Source organism: Lepidochelys kempii, chromosome 1 (genome assembly GCF_965140285.1).
Source record: "Lepidochelys kempii isolate rLepKem1 chromosome 1, rLepKem1.hap1, whole genome shotgun sequence".
NCBI lineage: Eukaryota > Metazoa > Chordata > Testudines > Cheloniidae > Lepidochelys > Lepidochelys kempii.
The window spans coordinates 326,256,902-326,276,047 of record NC_136380.1 but is presented as its reverse complement, the minus strand read 5'-3'; the positions used below and the strand labels follow the sequence as shown (position 1 = coordinate 326,276,047).

General features: G+C 44.4%; 1 protein-coding gene across 1 annotated transcript in view; it reads left to right on the top strand.

Annotated features, from left to right (window-relative positions):
- The window catches only part of CDHR3 (cadherin related family member 3), a 62,212-nt gene that overhangs the window by 31,763 nt on the left and 11,303 nt on the right, over positions 1-19,146 (top strand). The window contains exons 12-18 of the mRNA XM_073331857.2: positions 1,849-2,075; positions 6,917-7,088; positions 9,206-9,450; positions 12,795-12,976; positions 14,698-14,711; positions 17,113-17,153; positions 19,059-19,107. Of these exons, the coding sequence (XP_073187958.1) occupies positions 1,849-2,075; positions 6,917-7,088; positions 9,206-9,450; positions 12,795-12,976; positions 14,698-14,711; positions 17,113-17,153; positions 19,059-19,107 (930 nt within the window). The remainder of the gene's footprint in view (positions 1-1,848; positions 2,076-6,916; positions 7,089-9,205; positions 9,451-12,794; positions 12,977-14,697; positions 14,712-17,112; positions 17,154-19,058; positions 19,108-19,146) is intronic.

The window sequence follows — 19,146 nt, the reverse complement described above, 5'->3', positions numbered from 1 at the left end:
TCCTCCAGGCAGCTTCTAGGTTTCCTCTGGTCTCAACCAGGCCTTCCTTTAAGGGCCTAGCACAAGAGATCCATTCCTTCTCCTGGTCAGCCACTACTGAGCTGGGCTTTTCCTCTTTGACTCCTCCCTTCAAGCTTGACACCTCTGGCAGGTTTTAATGGGTGGGGCTGACTGAGCTCACAGGCTGTCATTAACCTCTTCCCAGCCAGAGAGGGGGTCATATCATCTGAAGATGGCCACAACTGTAGGTCGACAAAAGACAATGCACAGAACCATCACTTGAAAGAAGTATGGCAGGCCTACAGCAAAATTGCAAGATATGACTGGGCCTGCAATACCTACCAAATCCTGGCCTGCGTTCAGGGGGGAACGTGTTGAGGCTGCTTCTGAAACTCTACAAGCTTTGTGTGGTTTGAAAGTACCTGTTTGAGCTCAGCGATGCTTTTCAAGCAAAACAGCAGAACAAAGGATGGTGTAATGGTAAGGCACTGGACTGGGACTCAGGAGATGTGGATTCAATTCCTGTCTCCTCAGAAGAGGAGAACTTTCTGGTGGCTTGGCAGGCTAGTATTCCCTGTCAGTATGGCTTCTGCAGGAGCTAAAATGTCAAGTTGCTGATGGGAATCAAGGAGAGCAGAGACATAGCGTGGAGGCATAGGTCTCCATGTAGAGGGCCAGGGCCCTGATCTTCAGCTGTTTCCCCTAGATTCATGCAGCTATCAGGAATGCTTTGGTTTTGAGAGATCTGTTAGTTCCATAGTGTAGGGGTGAGGCTAGGCATCATACACTGCCTCTCTGTATGCACAATATGGGGAACCTCATGGAGTTTCCTGTCTTGCATGTGTTTTCCTCCTCCCACTTGTGTGATTCAGACCTTTGTAATGTAATCGTTTAAATAAATCTCTGAAACACATGTGTGACTATAAACCTCTGTGTCCATCCCAGAGTTTTGCTGGATTCTGCAGAATGCTTATAGGAGTTAAACAAGTGTTAATGTAAACCTTTAAATACTGTTGCTTTAAAAGCCCTTTGCAAAACAGCACACATTTTTGGAGAAAATACAGATGTGGGCTCTAACAGGATTCTGGGGATGGGGTAGTGCTGGCAGAAAGCATGCTGGCTGTCACACCAACTAGGAGCTAGCAATCTGCAGCAGGGCTGGAATTCACAGAGCCAGGAGGAGAAATAAATGAAATGCTAATGGCCTCAGTGACAACAGCTCCTCAGCCTCCCCTCCCTGCTTCACTTTGGGCATTTAGCCTATAGTTCATAAGAAGCTGGTTATTTACATATGCATTTAGGGTGAAATTAACTCCTACACAGAAGTCACTCTAGCATCACATAAGAAAAATCATATATATGGGGAAACTGACAGCCAAAATATGGGAAACTTTTGGATTTCTTCTCCCTCCTCTTTTTTTTTTGGGGCGGGGGGAGAGCAGGGGTTGGTTTTAAAAAAAAAGAAAAAACAAATATTGAGGGCTTGTTTATACTGAGAAGTTAATTCAGATTAAGGTAGTGTATGAACTTCAAGCACAGCATCTATTCCTGATTAAGTCCTGGTGTGGACACACTCATACCAGAATAAGAATACCTTTGGAAATGGATTAAGCTAATTTGGAATAAGGGACTATTATTCTGGAACAACAACATCCACACCAGGAGTTAATCTGGAATGACTATTCTGGAATAACTACTTGTGTAGACAAGTCCTAAATTAGAGTTACAATAAAATCTGCCTACATCATTTGAACTAAGAAACTCACTTAGGAGGAGCCTTATAGTCTGTACATTTCATTTTGTATGTAATTTTTTTAAACGTTAAGATAACATGACTCTTCTTTTCAGCTGGATCCAGCATTGGAAAAGTGAGTGCAACAGACAAGGATTTACCGTTTACTGGAATCACATATTCCATTGTAGCTGGAGGAGGTACCCTTTCTTACACAAATATATTTTGGATTGACCCAAATGAAGGAAATCTGGAGATTATAGCTACACTAGACTATGAAACAACACAGAAGTACATTCTCACAGTGCAAGCTTCTGACGCAGAGAAGCTTGCTACAGTGTCCGTGAGTAAAACTATACTACTTTTGCAAATGTCACCCCCACCTGAGGCAAAACTTAGCCTATGTCCACGGTCATCCCAAGACCTATGCACCACTCGACTCCCACTGAAGTGATATTAGGGCTGTGGGCCGGCTCTCTACACAGAGCTGAATTTCACACAAAGGGAGGATACAGTGGGAGTGAGCAGGGAGTCCTAGCATTAAAAAACAAAAACAAAACAAAAAACATTTTTATTTGTTGTTTTTTTCCTTTAAACGCTTTCTTTTATCTGCCTGTTATTCATCCTTGATATTTTTGGTGGGCAGCGAGAGAGCTTTCTGTGTATCCACAAAGGCCGTAAAGTGCATGCCTACACTTACAGCAGCACGTTGAGTACAGATACTGCACACCCAGCTAGCACGGGTATAAATAGCTGTGTAGACAGTGAGGCACAGCTTAAGTGAGGGGAGTAGAGTGCCCAGCACTCCTGATATCTAGGCTATACACCCTACATGGCCAAGCAAAGCCTCCCATGTCTACACTGCTATTTTTAGCAGCATAGTGTCCTGTTGTCTCCCCGCTGCAGGAGCCTTTCCCCACCACTGTGAAAGGCTGCAGCAGTGGGGAAAGGCTCCAGCAGTTTCCTGCTGCCAGTGCCTCTCTCTGCTGTCTCCCACCTTCCAGAGCCATTCCTGGATGCAGTGAAAAACTCTGGCAGTGGGGAGCTGCTGCAGCCTTTCCTCACTGCTGGAGCCTTTCACTGCCACATGTGGCTACACAGCACAGTGACAAGTATGGATGCAGCCTGCCTGTCACTGTGGCGTATACCTTCATGTGTAATACCTGTATTGTCAGGGCCGTCCTTAGGATTTATTTCAGAGTAGCAGCCATGTTAGTCTGTATCGGTAAAAAGAAAAGGAGGACTTGTGGCACCTTAGAGACAAATAAATTTATTTTGAGCATAAGCTTTCGTGAACTACAGCCCACTTCACTACATGCATCCGATGAAGTGAGCTGTAGCTCACGAAAGCTCATGCTCAAATAAATTTATTAGTCTCTAAGGTGCCACAAGTCCTCCTTTTCTTCTTAGGATTTATGGGGCCCTACATAGTATTAAACTGGTGCCCCTATGCCCAATGGCAGCCTGAGCTTGCAGCCCGGCAGTGGGAGGTGGGGGCGGGACGAGACAGCAAAGGATAACAAGACGCCCGGCCTGCCTCACGGTGGCGGAGAATCACAGTTCCCCACAGAGACCCCCGTACCCTCTCCCTCACGCAGGATGGACATGCAGAAGGTACCTAATTAAAAGCACTAAATTTGGGAATAAAAAATGTCAGTCAGGTTTTTTGATAGGCCCTGAAGTTTGTCAGACATTTATTTGCAAAAACTTTGTAGTAAGGGTGAATCAGCTGTCTTGCTGAATACAACATTATTACGAAATACATGATGCAGCTCTTCTGCGTTTTACATTTTCTTAATCAGTATTTCTAAGCTGATTTTATATTTTAAATGTACTCTTAAGCCTTCGTAAAGTAATCGTTCTAGATTACTACATATTTAACTCACTGAAACAAAGACATTATTTTAAATTAATCAGTCACAAAGGTTTAGGGTGTTCATAACAATGTTCATTGCTTTTAGAAAAAGGGAACACTAATTTACTTTGTGTGATCTCCATAACAATAGACAATGTTTATGAAATTTCACCAACTTTTTTTTTTTAAAGTTTCCAAAGATTTTAGGCATAACAAAGGATTTTATATCTTACTAAGGTTTTGTTGGAGGGTTCTCTTAAAACTAGTTCATTAGATAGTCAGAAGTAAAGAAAACTGGACAAAGCGTTTCCCTATCTGGAAGGAAAGGGGTGTTCTGCCTTTAAGGGCTCTCTTCAATTGGAGGGGGCAGGTGTGAAGGGAGAAAGGGAAGGACAGAGACTTTCCAAGCAAGTTTTTTTTTACTTTAGTAATTAAAATGTGTATTTTAGATAAGGGTGGTCTTTTGAAGGATTTATTTAAAAAACTATATGTCTGAAGAGCCAAGTGTTTAAGGCTAAAGATGATTGTGCATCTAAAAATCTATGCAAGGATTTTTTAGAGATGTGATTTTATAATCTTCACTAACTCACTAATGAAATATTTTAAAGCAAATTTTAAACTAAGGTCCTGTAGACTGACATGTTCTGACTAAATATTACAGCAATGCACAACTGTTTTTGTCAGTAAATTCAGAAACTGGCAGTATATACCTGGGGTTTGGCAAACGCCTGTTAAATGACTTCATTACCCTTTGAATGGCTCTTTAACAGTTTCAGCGTTGTGCTAATAGGTCTGGCAGGCTGGAGGCTTTTTCACTTTTAAATACTAAAAGTGAAAGGAGTACTTGTGGCACCTTAGAGACTAACCAATTTATTTGAGCATAAGCTTTCGTGAGCTACAGCTCACTTCATCAGATGCATACTGTGGAAAGTATAGAAGATCTTTTTATACACACAAAGCATGAAAAAATGGGTGTTTACCACTACAAAAGGTTTTCTCTCCCCCCACCCCACCCCAGATTGATAGAGCCAGAAGAGTTCCCAGAAGTCGCCTACTACAGGACAGGCCTAACAAGAAAATAACAGAACGCCACTAGCCGTCACCTTCAGCCCCCAACTAAAACTGCTCCAACGCATTATTAAGGATCTACAACCTATCCTGAAGGATGACCCAACACTCTCACAAATCTTGGGAGACAGGCCAGTCCTTGCTTACAGACAGCCCCCCAGCCTGAAACAAATACTCACCAGCAACCACATACCACACAACAGAACCACTAACCCAGGAACCTATCCTTGCAACAAAGCCCATTGCCAACTGTGCCCACATATCTATTCAGGGGACACCATCACAGGGCATAATAACATCAGCCACACTATCAGAGGCTTGTTCACCTGCACATCCGCCGATGTGATATATGCCATCATGTGCCAGCAATGCCCCTCTGCCATGTACATTGGTCAAACTGGACAGTCTCTACGTAAAAGAATAAATGGACACAAATCAGATGTCAAGAATTATAACATTCAGAAACCAGTCAGAGAACACTTCAATCTCTCTGGTCACGCGATTACAGACATGAAAGTTGCGATATTACAACAAAAAAAACTTCAAAACCAGACTCCAGGGAGAGACTGTTGAATTGGAATTCATTTGCAAATTGGATACAATTAACTTAGGTTACCTTGCATAATGATTTAGGCTTGAATAGAGACTGGGAGTGGCTATTTCCCCTCATGTCCCCCCTCCCCCCGACGTTCTTGTTTAAACCCTGGATTTGTGCTGGAAATGGCCCACTTTGATTATCATACACATTGTAAGGAGAGTGATCACTTTAGATAAGCTATTACCAGCAGGAGAGTGGATTGGGGGGAGAGAAAACCTTTTGTCGTGGTAAACACCCATTTTTTCATGCTTTGTGTGTATAAAAAGATCTTCTACACTTTCCACAGTATGCATCCGATGAAGTGAGCTGTAGCTCATGAAAGCTTATGCTCAAATAAATTGGTTAGTCTCTAAGGTGCCACTAGTACTCGTTTTCTTTTTGTGAATACAGACTAACATGGCTGTTACTCTGAAACCTTTTAAATACTAGATCCCCTCCCGAGGAAGACTCACCAGGCTGCAGCAGCCAGCTGTGGGAGCCTGCAGAAAGAGTCAGAACAGGGATAGGAAAGCCAGGGGGGTGGACACAAAGACCCAGTGGTGCCCCAAATTTTCAGGTGCCTTACGCAGCTGCGTATGTTGTGTATGCCTAAGGATGGCCCTGTGTACTGTACACACTGCTTTAAGTGTATACATAAACTTACATTCACTCCTTATATGTTTCAGAGAACACCAAACTTCTGTGCATATAAACTCTTTCCTTCAGTGGTTAACATCTCTCTTTACCCCATTTTTGCATTACATTTGATTTTGCTATTCAAAAAAATTGTATTATCTCCAAGAATTTAGACCCAATTTTCCATTCCAGCCAATAACTGCTTGGTGAAGGAACAAGGAGTGTTGGGGGGAGAATGTTTACCTTCTCACTGCCCCTCATCTCCACATGGGGAAGGGTAGATCTACATGAGAAGGGCTCCCTTCATGCATAGAACAGTCATAGGATCATAGAAGATTAGGGTTGGAAGAGACCTCAGGAAGGGAGGGCCAGCACGTCCCTTGGCCCGTGCTGCTTCTCGCAGCCCCCATTGGCCTGGAGCGAACCAGGAGCGGCCAGTGGGAGCCACGATCGGCCGAACCTGCAGACGCGGCAGGTAAACAAATCGGTCCGGCCTGCCAGGGGCTTTCCCTGAACAAGCGGTGGACCAGCTTTGAGAACCACTGATCTAGTCCAACCCCCTGCTCAAAGCAGGACCAACCCCAACTAAATCATCCCAGCCAGGGCTTTGTCAAACCAGGCCTTAAAACCTCAGTTGCTGAATTATTATTAAATGTCAGGAAGCTTAATTAACATTTGTGAAGCACTTTGAGAACCTTGACTGGCTAGATCTAATAAGTGTAAAGTATTATTTTCCATTCTGACTATGACATACTTTAGGCAATTCAAAAAAATCAGAAGTCCCACATAAAAGAAAGTTCAATGTTAGAACATAATTGCCTTAATGAATCTGAGTTCTAAAGAAATATCGGTCACAACATGAGTTCATAATCTCTTGAACTTTAACATGTCCAAGGCAAAAACTAAATTAATGGACCATCCCTGCCACTCTTGTTTAACTACTGTCAATAAAAAGAATGAAGAACAAATCCTACCAGCTACTAGAGCTGGTAATATTCTGGCACAGCATACTGGAAGAATCTCACCTGATCAGCTGGCTCTCTTTCAGGTAACCATCAATGTTCTTGAAGTAAATGATGAAAAACCAGTTTGTTCAGCCAATACCTATTCATTGGCAATCCCGGTAGACCTAGCTGTTGGGACCAACATTGAGGGTTTCAGGATAGAGTGTGTTGATCGCGATTCTAGTCCCAGATCTTTCCGGTACTTCATTAATTCAGGTACTGCACTTGTTTGACTCTTGAATGTCATTGTTACATGCCTGGTGCATGGGGAAAATGCTTGGATATAGACAGTCCATTTGATTTTGTGAACAAAAAAGTCTAGTACATGTTACATGCTAATGCTGATATTGGCTAGGGTTTAATAAGATGGTGATAGACAGGCACTTTAGAAATAACTTAAAGATTAGCTAGTGAGAGCTTCCATTTAAATTAATGGCAAAACTCACATTGACTCACTGGAGCCAGCCAGACTGCTACTCCTCTTGTACACAGGGACAAGTTGTACTTTCAATTATAACAGGTACACTGGAAAAACCCCAGTGGACTTAATGAAGTTCCAGGATTTCAGATTTCTATCAGTGTAACAGAGTGGAATTTGGGGCACTGCTCCAAACTGCTCGACAAAACTTGTGTCCTAACTCCATGCTGTACTCATTAAAATCCCTTTGTAAGAACGTGTGCTTGGACACAAAAATCAATTATAAGCCAGGTGCTGAGACATTTGGTGTTGCCTCATTTCACAAAAAGGGAGCCATTTGAACTTAGGAAAAACTTCTGCTTTTGAGGCAGTAGCTGAGAATGGGGTAATGATTAAACAGGTGATGCAGACAAATATCTTAAGCAGAGAGGGTGAGAGCCTCACCCCCACTCCAGTCCCTTTATACAACATAAAAGGCTCAGAGTAGCATAAAGGGGCTCTAAAAGCCCTGGTCCTGGCCATGGGATGGGTCTCCTGGTGCAGGCTCTGAGGAAAGAATGGTAAGGCTGTCTTCCGAGGACAAAGCCTTGTATAGGGGACATGCAGGGGATGAAGCTGGGAGCGAAAGAGGCATGTCAATTGGTGGGTCTCCACAGATACAAGGTAGTGCTGAGACCCATAGTGCAGCCATAGGGATGCTGCTTAAGGCCTGGGCTACACTAGAAAATGAGATCAGCAGAACTACGTCACTCAGGAGTGTGAAAAATCCACAAACCTGAGTGGCGTAGTTAAGACAACCTATGTCCCCATGTAGACAGCGCTAAGCCAGTGGAAGAATTCCATCTCTCGGGGAAGTGGATTAGCTATGCTGATGGAAGAATCCCTCCCATCAGCGTAGGTAGTGTCTACGCTGAAGTGCTACAGTGGTGTAGTTATGCTGTTGTAATGTTTTAAGTGTAGACAAGCCCTAAATTAAGCCGGTGACCCAGAACAGCCCAGGATTGGGAGGGCACAAAAAGATGTCTTAAAGCCACCTCAGGAAGTCATCTAGTCCAACACCCTACTCAGTACAGGACCAACCCCATCTAAATCATCCCATTGTCAAGCTGGGCCTTAAAAACCTCTAAGGATGGAGATTCCACCACCTCCGTAGGCAACCAATTCCAGTGCTTCACCACTCTCCTAGTGAAATAGTTTTTCCTAATATCCAGCCTAGACCTCCCTCACTGCAACTTGAGACCATTACTCCTTGTTCTGTCATCTGTCACCACTGAGAACAGCCTAGCTCCATCCTCTTTGGAAACCCCCTTTCAGGTAGTTGAAGGCTGCTATCAAATCCTCCCCTTCCCCCTACTCTTCTCTTCTGCAGACTAAATAAGCCCAGTTCCCTTAGCCTCTCCTCATAAGTCATGTGCCCTAGCTCCCTAATCATTTTCATTGCCCTCTGCTGGACTCTCTCCAATTTGTCCACATCCTTTCTGTAATGGGGGGCCCAAAACTGGACGCAGCACTCCAGATGTGGCCTCCCCAGCGCCGAATAATCACTTCCCTCGATCTTCTGGCAGTGCTCCTACTAATGCAGCCAAATATGCCATTAGCCTTCTTGGTTACAAGGGCACACTGTTGACTCATATCCAGCTTCTCATCCACTGTAATCCCCAGGTCCTTTTCTGCAGAACTGCCGCTTATCCAGTTGGTCCCCAGCCTGTAGCGGTGCATGGGATTTTTCCATCCTAAGTGCAGGACTCTGCACTTGTCCTTGTTGAACCTCATCAGATTTCTTTTGGCCCAATCCTCCAATTTGTCTAGGTCACTCTGGACCCTATCCCTACCCTCCAGCATATCTACCTCTCCTCCCAGTTTAGTGTCATCCGCAAACTTAGTTTTATGTGGATTTTTTTGCTTCTACTTTTAGGTAACGTGAATAATCATTTCACTTTTTCACCAAGTGCTGGCTCCAACATCTCTCAGTTGATTCTTGCATCTAGATTTGACTATGACAGTGGTTTGGATAGAATCTGGGACTACAGACTGCGCGTCTATATAACAGATGACAATTTGCTGTCAAGTTCGAACAGAGCTACAGCCCTCATCGAAACTGGGACAGTGACATTAAGCATCAAAGTTATCCCAAACCCAACTACTACCATCACTACTACAGTAAGTTCACTGAAATTCTGAATCTTCAACTTAATTCTGTGGCTGTTGCATGGGGGATCTGTGTGGGACAATTAAAACAACGGACGGTAAGTGCACTCAAAAGAACACAAGAATTACTGTGGGCCCAATCCTAGGCAAGGGTAAGCATCTTCCGCTTACAGTGAAGTCAGTGGGAGACAGGGAGCTCAGTGTCTTGCAGGATTGGACCCATATACAAACCCATAATGTTTATTTAACTTTCTACAACAAAAAAGGCACCTACCCAAAGGTCCAGGTACCCTGCCATCACCTAAGATCATAGCCAATACAAGAAAGCATCCCAAAGCCTATCCCCTTGTCAAAATATCAAGCCATAATAAAATAATTGATTAAAAATACCCCATTCTGCAACATACTCTAAATGCCATCCCCTCTAACTCCCACTCTCCCTGAAAGCCTGAGAAAACAGATGGGCCCTGCCTGAGCCTTGGAGCCTACCATGGGGAGACTGTTAGAGCAGACAATTGAGAAGTTATAGACGTTGGCAGCTGCATTGATAAGGAGAGAGCAGGAGTTAACCTTTGCCTGGGATATTAACTTTTCTTCACGCATTTCTCAGAGACTGGTTTTTGGTTCCTAGCTATACACTGCTTTGGCTGACTCACACATCTGTATGTTTCTCTAATGATGGAATACACAAATTAATTAATACACAGATTAATCTTTGTGTGTGAAGATCGAAAAAAGGTAGCACAAAACTAGCTTTCAAACAGCCAGAAGGGATATTTCTCCATCACTTGGATCACCCAAATATTACACCCAGTGACTGTCTACACCTCTCGCATATCCCACTCACCCTCATCCAATGTTTCTTCTGTTTCAAACACACAAAGCTGCAAAGAAACGCTAAGTGTGGGATGGAGCCTTTGGTCAATGCCCTACATATGCAGTGGGAGTTTAGCCACTGGGCCCCCGGGGCCCAGGCCAACTGGGGGGCCCTGGCTTCAGCCACCTGGCGGGTGGGGCGGGGGAAGCCCCGCCCAGCATCCCCAACCCCATCCCTGACAGAAGCTACAGGATAGGGGAAGCCCACCCCCAGGTCCTCAGACTGCGTCCCTGGTAGAAGCTGCGGGACAGGGGAAACCCCACAGCACCCCCCCACACCTTGACCCTGTCCCTGGCAGAAGCCGCGGGATGGGGGAAAACCCTGCAGTGCCCCACCCCCATCCCAGCAGAAGCCAGGGACAGGGGAAGCCCCCTCAGTACCCTGACCCCATCTCTGGAAGAAGTCACAGGACGGCAGGGGGAGCACCTGTGCCTGACCCCGCTCTCCGGCAGAAACACCAGGCGAGAGAAGCCCCAGCACCCCGACCCTGTTCCCCCCCCCAGAAGCATGGGAGGTGATAGGGGAAGCCCCAGCACCCAGACCCCTACTGCGCTCCTGGGAGCTCTCACTCCCTGCTGCAGCCTGGGGCTGTGTCACAGGGACAGAGCTTCTCCCATCTTGGGGCCACCGTGGGGGCGGGGCAGAAAAGAGCAAACGGGTTGTGGGACTGGCGGAATGGGGGGGACCCTGGGTGGAACAGGGGTGTGGTCCCAGGGAAGGGGCAAAAAAGGGTGGGGCTGCGGGTGGGGCTGCAGACAGAAGGGATGCCTAGGGGCCCCCTCACTTACTCTGGCCCAGGGAAACCTTAATCCACCTTTGTATATATGGGATGGTCCATAGCTGAGCCACTTCAGGAAGAACTGTGGTTCAGAGTCACAATTCTTTCCCTGTCTCCATCACTTCCCCCAGAGGAAGGCAATTTGTGCCAGCACTTTACCAGATGCAGTTTGCTTCTGTCATCCTGCGCCATGTCAGCTCTACTGGCTGGTGTTTTAAAAAAGAGGGGTGTGCAGCCACGGGTCTCCCCCATTCTTCACCCCTCTCTGCCCCCCTGCTTGCTGGCATCAGTCCCTACTCTCCCCAGCACACCTGAACCAAGATGTGGGGAGGTTGCAGAGGGTGGACGAGGGAGTGGAATCTTACATGCTGTGCCCTTAGTAAACCCACAGATGAGCCAAGTAGACACAGGCCTGGATCAGAAACCCAGAATCTCACACATGGAATGTTTGAAATCACAAGAGCTTTGCTTTGAAAATGCCTGGATCCAAACTTCCTAACGGACTCCTATCTCTAGTAATATACAAAAATACCCTGTAGTGAATGAGTTAAGATTTCCACACCCACCAAACTATAGAAATCAGATGTTAAACTGCTTACCGGTACTTACTCTCTACCCCTTCTCCCACAGCCACACACTTTACTATTACCACAAACTACCACGCACCACAGATCACCTATCATAACCCCAATTCTGCTTCCCTCATGCTACTAGCCTCCTAGCAATAAGGAATAGCCAGAAACCCTGATGAATTTAGTGCAGAGAGCAATCAAAAATTTAATGAAAACTATATAGGAAACTCAAAGGCAATGAAAATGAATAGTGTAAAATTTCACACAGAAAGGATTCCGCAGTAGAGAAAAAACAATAATTTATGCTCCATGTTATGCCCGTTTCAAAATACAACCTTAACAATGGATCTGTTAACTCCTTAATAATGGGCCAAATCAAAACTCTGTTTCTGAATACCTCTCATTTGGGGGGACCTCCGATATAGCTCACAACTTTGTGTTTAGGCTTTTTTCTAGAGCCAAGGAAGGTCACATGAGAATTTGGGGTTTCACCTATTTTTATGTAATGTATTGTAACAGTATTCCTACTACATTGGCATTGAACTGCATACAATGGTAGTGCTTTAAAACTTTCCAGTTTTGCCTTAGATAACTAGAAACTATTACCTCAACACTGGGCAGCATTTCCTGTACTTCCATATACTAAGATAGTGAGGTAGAAAGTTCTCGTTGTCTAAGGGTATATCTTCACTGCAGTCGGGAGATGGGATTGCAGCATGGGTAAACATACCTGAGCTAGCTAGATCAAACCTAGCTCAAGTAACAATCTCAGTGGAGGAGGCAGCAGTCTAAGATAGGCTACCTTCTTGAGTACCACCCCGCCCAGGACTCTGGGTACATATTTAAATGGCTAGGGGCTGTGCCACCATCCCTGCTGCTGCAGCCACACTGATATTGTTACTCAAGCTAGCTTCAAGGTTAGCTAGGATATGCCTACACATGCTGCAGTCACACCTCCTGAGTGCAGTGTAGACATACCCTAAGGCAATCCAAAGTTTTTAAACACACGTATGCATGTTTTACTATAAAATACAGGAGCACAATCAGAAACATACTTTCTACACTAGTTGTCAACAAAATTCAGTTTGCAGCATTTAAGAACCTTTTCTGTTTTATTTTTTTTTCAAAGCCTGCCATTACACTTCTGATCAGAACAGAAAATATTTATTCTGAATCAGCTTGGTATGTGCCGTTCCTCATTTCTGTTGGCAGCATGCTACTGCTTGGACTGCTTGGATACCTATCCTTCCTGCTGGCAAAATATATCCGTACCTACTGTCCACCAAAACCCAAAACAAATAAAAGAGCACTGTAAGTAACCAAAAAAAGAACATAAACACTAGTTTCCTTGAGAAATAGTGAGTTTGTTATTACTATTGAGAAATACCCACTACTTATAAAGACAACTTGAAACTCTGAGAGTTAATGGAATTTATACTTTGAATATTTTAGAGCAATGTGTCATTTGCTGTAATAAACTTTACTAGTTGTTGGAATAAGATGTTGATTCTTTAAAGAGATAGTCAAATCAAAATGACATAGAAACCCTTGGTGGATTTACTGATACTTTAGCAAATGCTTTAGCTGAACATCACTAGCAGAAATAATAATAATCGTAATTACTAAATGTTTATTGTTACCACCAGAAGTCCCAATCAGGATCATGGCCCAATTGTGCTCAAATCTTTCAGAATGAGAGATAACTTAGGCTATGTTTTAGTCATGGGTACTTTTAGTAAAAGTCACGGACAGGTCATGGGCAGTAAACAAAAATTCACGGCCCGTGACCTGTCTGTGACTTGTACTATTACCCAAAACTAAAACTTGGCCTGGGGCCTGTGGGTGCTTGGGGTGGGGGTGGGTAGTCTGGGGGTGCTGGCCCTTGACCTGTGCTGGTGCTGGGGGAGGGGTGGGGGGCGGGTGCTGGCACGCAGCCCGGGACCCGCGCTGGTGCTGGGGGGGGAGAAGGAAGGGGGGTTTGGCAGTTGGCAGGGCTGATAGAGTCCCTACCTGGCTCCCCGTGTCCCTGCAGCTCCTAGAGGCCAGGGGGTCACCGCGCACTACCCCTGCCGAGCTTTGGATCTGTAGCTCCCATTGGCCGGGAACCGCAACCAATGGGAACTGCGGGGGTGGTGCCTGCAAGCAGGGACAGCGCACAGAGCCCCCTGGCCCTTCCGCCTTAGTCAGGAGTTGCAGGGTCATCCCGGCTGTTTCCAGGTAAGCACCACCTGTTCCCCACCAGGTAAGCACCTCCCCACATCCCAATCTCCTGCCCCAGCCCTGAGGCCCCCTCCCACACTACTGCTGCTGCTGGCCCAGGGGCTGCCTCAGTAGCTCCTCAGACAGCTGCATCGGCTGCTGCAAAAGTCACGAAGGCCATGGAAAGTCACGCAATACATGACTCCCATGACTGACCCGCAGCCTTAGAGATAACCTATGAACTGCAAGATATTGTTACTATTCTAGAGGTGTATGCAAGGAGTTTAGCAATGTGTGGTAGAAATGACAAATGGATACAGTGGCATATAATATGGCTATTGTTATTATTTATTAATTGGTGACAATGATTCATCGAGACTCATGATCTCCTGTTAAAAAGCAATCTTGATATTTTCAAGTCACATTTTAAACCTTTCAAATATTTTAAAAGATATTAGCTCAGCCCTAGTATTGGATGGGGAGTGTAGTTTTTTTAAAGTATAATTTTGGGGGGTTGTATAACTCCACCATGCTCTTACTGATAAGATTAAAAAAATATATATACAGCCATTCTTTTGGGAGTCGCAAAAACAATATTCAGGGCTGTTTTACTGCTTCTGGTAGCTCAATAGCAGGAGTTAATAGTGCTGAGGCGCAGCAGAACAAACATGCCCAAACTAAACAAACCGAAAAAGGTCAAACACAAGAAAATATCCTGTTTGCCAAATCAAAAAAGAACAGGATTTCTTAGGGCTAGAACTGGAACATGATATTTTTGTAGGCATAGGTATTGCATATTTTACTATATTGATGACTTTATATTTTTATTATAGGAAAACCACACCAGGTATGTATCTTTTTTTAATGCTTTCATTACTTCTTAAGAACAAGCGCACCACTTACTAAGCTGCATCTCCTCTAGCAGCTAGGGGTGTAATTCCCAGCTCCTGTACACATACGCTAGCTCTCATCTGAGTTAGCGTGCTGAAAGTAGCACGGTAGCGGTAGTAACATGGAGAGTGGCAGCAGTGGCATGGGCTTGCTGTGCTGGGAGCGTATTCCCGGGGATCAGCTGGGTTTGTACTTTGTACCTCTGGTAGCTTGCGTTGCTACTGCTGTTGCCCATGCTGCCATGGCTATGCAACTATTTTTAGCATGCTAGTTCAGATGAGAGCTAGCACTAGTAGGTGTATGCAAGCTGGGAATCACACCCCGAGGTTGTAGGGGAGACGTAGCCTTAGTCAGAGAAATTTGTAATTCCATTTTCAGATAAATAATCCATGTACTGACCTATGTATTGAGCTCAATACAGGGATAACTGGGTAAAATTATATGGCCTGTGCCAATACAAGTCACAATAGATGGTCTAATGGTCCCTTCTGGTCTTAAAAATCTATGAAAATGTCTAGTGCTCTGGCATGGTGGGGCAGGAATTTATTAATTATTTTCCAACTAGCCTTACCAGCACTCTACATTAGTTCAATCTCCTAAATACAGTTTGAGCTGACTCAGCAACAACCAGCTTTTGGACACCGCACACACAACCAGGCCATCCCAATTTGGAAGCCATGATTCTCACCTATAACAAGTTTCAGAGTAGCAGCCGTGTTAGTCTGCATCTGCAAAAAGAAAAGGAGGACTTGTGGCACCTTAGAGACTAACCAATTTAATTGAGCATAAGCTTTCGTGAGCTACAGCTCACTTCATCGGGGAACATCCGATGCAGTGAGCTGTAGCTCACGAAAGCTTATGCTCAAATAAATTGGTTAGTCTCTAAGGTGCCACAAGTCCTCCTTTTCTTTTTACCTATAACAAGTGATTTTGGGTGCCTGGTTTGAGACACTTAGAGGTGCCTGGTTTTTCAGAGGCTGGATGCCTGGTACTTTCTGAAAAATTGGGTCCCTTCAAGTTGCCTCAAGTTGAGCCCCAAAAGTTGAGTTGGTAGGGCGGAAAAGGAAGATGGTTTGAAGTAATTTTTCAGGCTCAGACCCATCTGTAGTAATTATACATTTTAGGCCATCACATGCCAACCACCAGAGCCTGTTGGTGGCGGGAGGTGTTGTTTGAAGGGAGATTAAAAAAAAGCCTCAAAGGAGGGAACAAAAATGGAAATGCAGAAATATAGAGGCAGCATGCACCCTTGAAACTGGGCAGCATCCATGGATCTGTGCTGTAGAGAAGCCCAGTCTCCCTACTGTTGGCGCTGACTCTGTGTGTGCTCCAGGGCTGGAGCACCCACAGAAAAAAAAAAGTGGGTGCTGAATCCCCTATCAGTGCCTCCCCCTTCTCCCAGCACCTCTTGCCTGCTGGCAGCCCCGCCAATAAGCACCTCCCCCTCCTTCCTGCCCACCATGGATCAGCTGTTCTGCAGCATGCAGGAGGCACTGGGGTGGGGGGAGAGAAGGCGCTGATTGGCGGGGCATGCTCGGCGGAGGGGTCGGAATGGGTCAAGAAGAGGCAGGGTGGGGTTGTGGCTGTGGGGGAAGGGGTGGAGCCAGGGGAGCACCCCCCCGGCATATTAGAAAGTTGGCGCCTATACTCTCTTCTAACTCAGAATGAGTGAAAATGGGGGTTGGGTGCGGGAAAGAGATTGCAAATATCCAATCCATTTTACAAATCAGAATGTTGCTTGATTGGGTTTGCAACACTTTCTTGTTTTGGCTTCCATGAACTTGCAAGTGCATAAGCTTTACAAGTGCAAATACTCATGAAAGCTACATTTTAGTTCAAATATTCCCCACAGGTAAAATTTACTCTCCTGTAGAGGGCCAGTGCAAGGACTTTGCAGCAGCTGTATCCTCAGAATATGGCTTGATTGGGAGGTCAGTTGTGCATAGCCCTAGTGCTGTCTGTCTGCACAGAGGGGAATTTCATCCCCAAAGCAAATTATTCACTCTTCAAAGGTGTGAATAATTTTGAATAAAGAATACATGTCAATTTCTAAATCTGTTCAAACAATCAATGGAAAGTAAAATTCATTGAGGAAAATTATTTGTGGCAAAATATTCACCTCTACTTCTAGGGCAAGATTGTCAAGTGTGATTAGCAATTTTGGGTGCCCAACCTGAAATACCTCAAAGGGCTCTGATTCTCAGAAAGTTCTGATCATCTGTCCTGTGAAAGTCAGGCTCTTCTTTTAAAAGGTGTCTCAAACTCACTCATCACTTTTGAAAATCTTGGCTTTAATGTCTGTTTATCACAGTCAAAAAAATTCTGATTTCTTACAATGTACATTTCATTTCCTGTAGAAAAGAAGAAAGTTAAGAAAGAAGAGGTTTGGGTAAGTACTGTAAGTCACAAACTAAAGTAAGTGTTTGGCCCACACCAGTCCTAAAGTATGGTCACAGAACCTGTGGAATTTTTGTATGATGCCAATGAGGGAGATTGCAAGGTAGAATTCTTGGCATAGTTTGTTTCTGCCACTATACATGTTTTCTACAAACCCACTATTTCAAAAATATTGAATAGTGCTATTTTTTAATTGTAGACATATCCTAGTGGTTTTTTCATATATACAGACTGAGAATTGGAAGCCATCACTAGAAATACTAATGGGAATTTTAGCAAGTGGATCAATGATGCCATATTAGATTCTGGTCCCACAGATCTTATCAGCCAATGAGAGTCTGGTCTAAACAAGGACTGTAGGATTATTATTAATATAACAGTAACACTCAGATTCCAGCTCAGACTGGCGCTCTGTTGTGCTAGATGCTGTACATATATAAGTGACAATCCCTTCCCTAAAGAGTTTACAACCTAAAGAGAGAAGACAGGTAAAGAGTAGGAAGGGAAACAGAGAGAAGTGATTTGCCCAGGATCACACAGTAGGTCAATAGTAGAGATGGGAATGGGTGCAAGTCCCGACTCCCAGTCTGGAGCCCAATCTGCTAAGCATGAAGCTCCTTATCCACCAACAGTGTTTTATAGAGGAGGGGTGAAATCCAGGCTTGATTAAAGTCAATGGCAAAACTCCCATTGAGTTTAGTGGGGCCAGGATTTCACCCAGATCCCTGCCTGAACGGAGTTACAACCAAGACAGACACACAAAATACAGTGAGTAACGGGATTCAGTGGGAAGCAGAGTGACTGAATGGTGACACTTAGCAGGGTTTGTTAGGTCCATAATTTGTTTGTGGGCCTTTAGGGTAAGGATTTTCAACCGTCTAGCTTGTTACCTTCCTACCTGAGGAAAGGATTACGGTGAAGGGCATTTTGATTTATGGAGGGATTGGATGAGGAGATGGAAATGGGGTGAACCAGGTCAGGGTTTTTATTTAGTGACTTTGGAAAAACAAACCAATATGACCTGTTAAATCTGGCCCAATATGTGATATTAAACACTGAGAAAGCAGGCACTGAAAAGAAGGAATCTTGAGCTATTCAGGCTACACAATGCTGTCATTTGGGCTGGTCGAAAATTTTCCATCGAAGTTGCTTTAGAAGGGAATTGGTTTTTCAACTAAAGCAAACATGGTTCATGAAAAATTTTGTTTCCGTGATATATTTTGACTTTTCATTATAACAAACAAAAACACCCAAATATCAAAATGTTTTTGGCCAAAACCTGAAAATGTTCTATTCAGAAATCCCACTGTGGTGCCTCTTGGGAGTTGTAGTTCAGGTGCATCATCCCCCACAGTCACCTCCATGGACTGGGCTCCCCAGCCAGACTACATTTTCCATCCTCCTATATCAGACACAAGAGAGGTGGAGTCACGGGGGTCAGAAAGGAGATTATTATCCGAAGGCCAAGCAGAAGGAGAACAACAAAAGGCCTATTTCTCCATTCAAACCAATTTTACACGGTGTAACTTCATTGACTTCAACAGCGTTACTCCTGACCAGAAGCAGTGTAACTGAGGGGAGACTCAAGTTCTAAATTTTTTAGTTCTGATATGATGCAGCAAAATGATGTGATTAATTCCAGGTAAGAGAGACTTGCGTACTTCTAACATGACATTTGGAGTCATTTAGAAGGTCAGACCCTATTAATTCTCCTTTAAACATTTGGTAGCAACACCCTAAGTCACAATGACTTTTGTTGTCAGTTCTGATTAAACTCACCCTAATGCAACATGCGGGTCATATAAATCTGCTTCAATCCATGTAGGTAAAAATGTCCAAGTCACTGCTACTCCTCCTTCTTTAATTATTTCACAGGTTTGATTTCACATTGTGTGTCTCTTCATAGGAAATGACCAGGATAAACACCGTCTTTGATGGAGAAGCCACAGATCCAGGTAAGGAAAAATTAAAAGTGAATTTAAATGTTTGGCTAG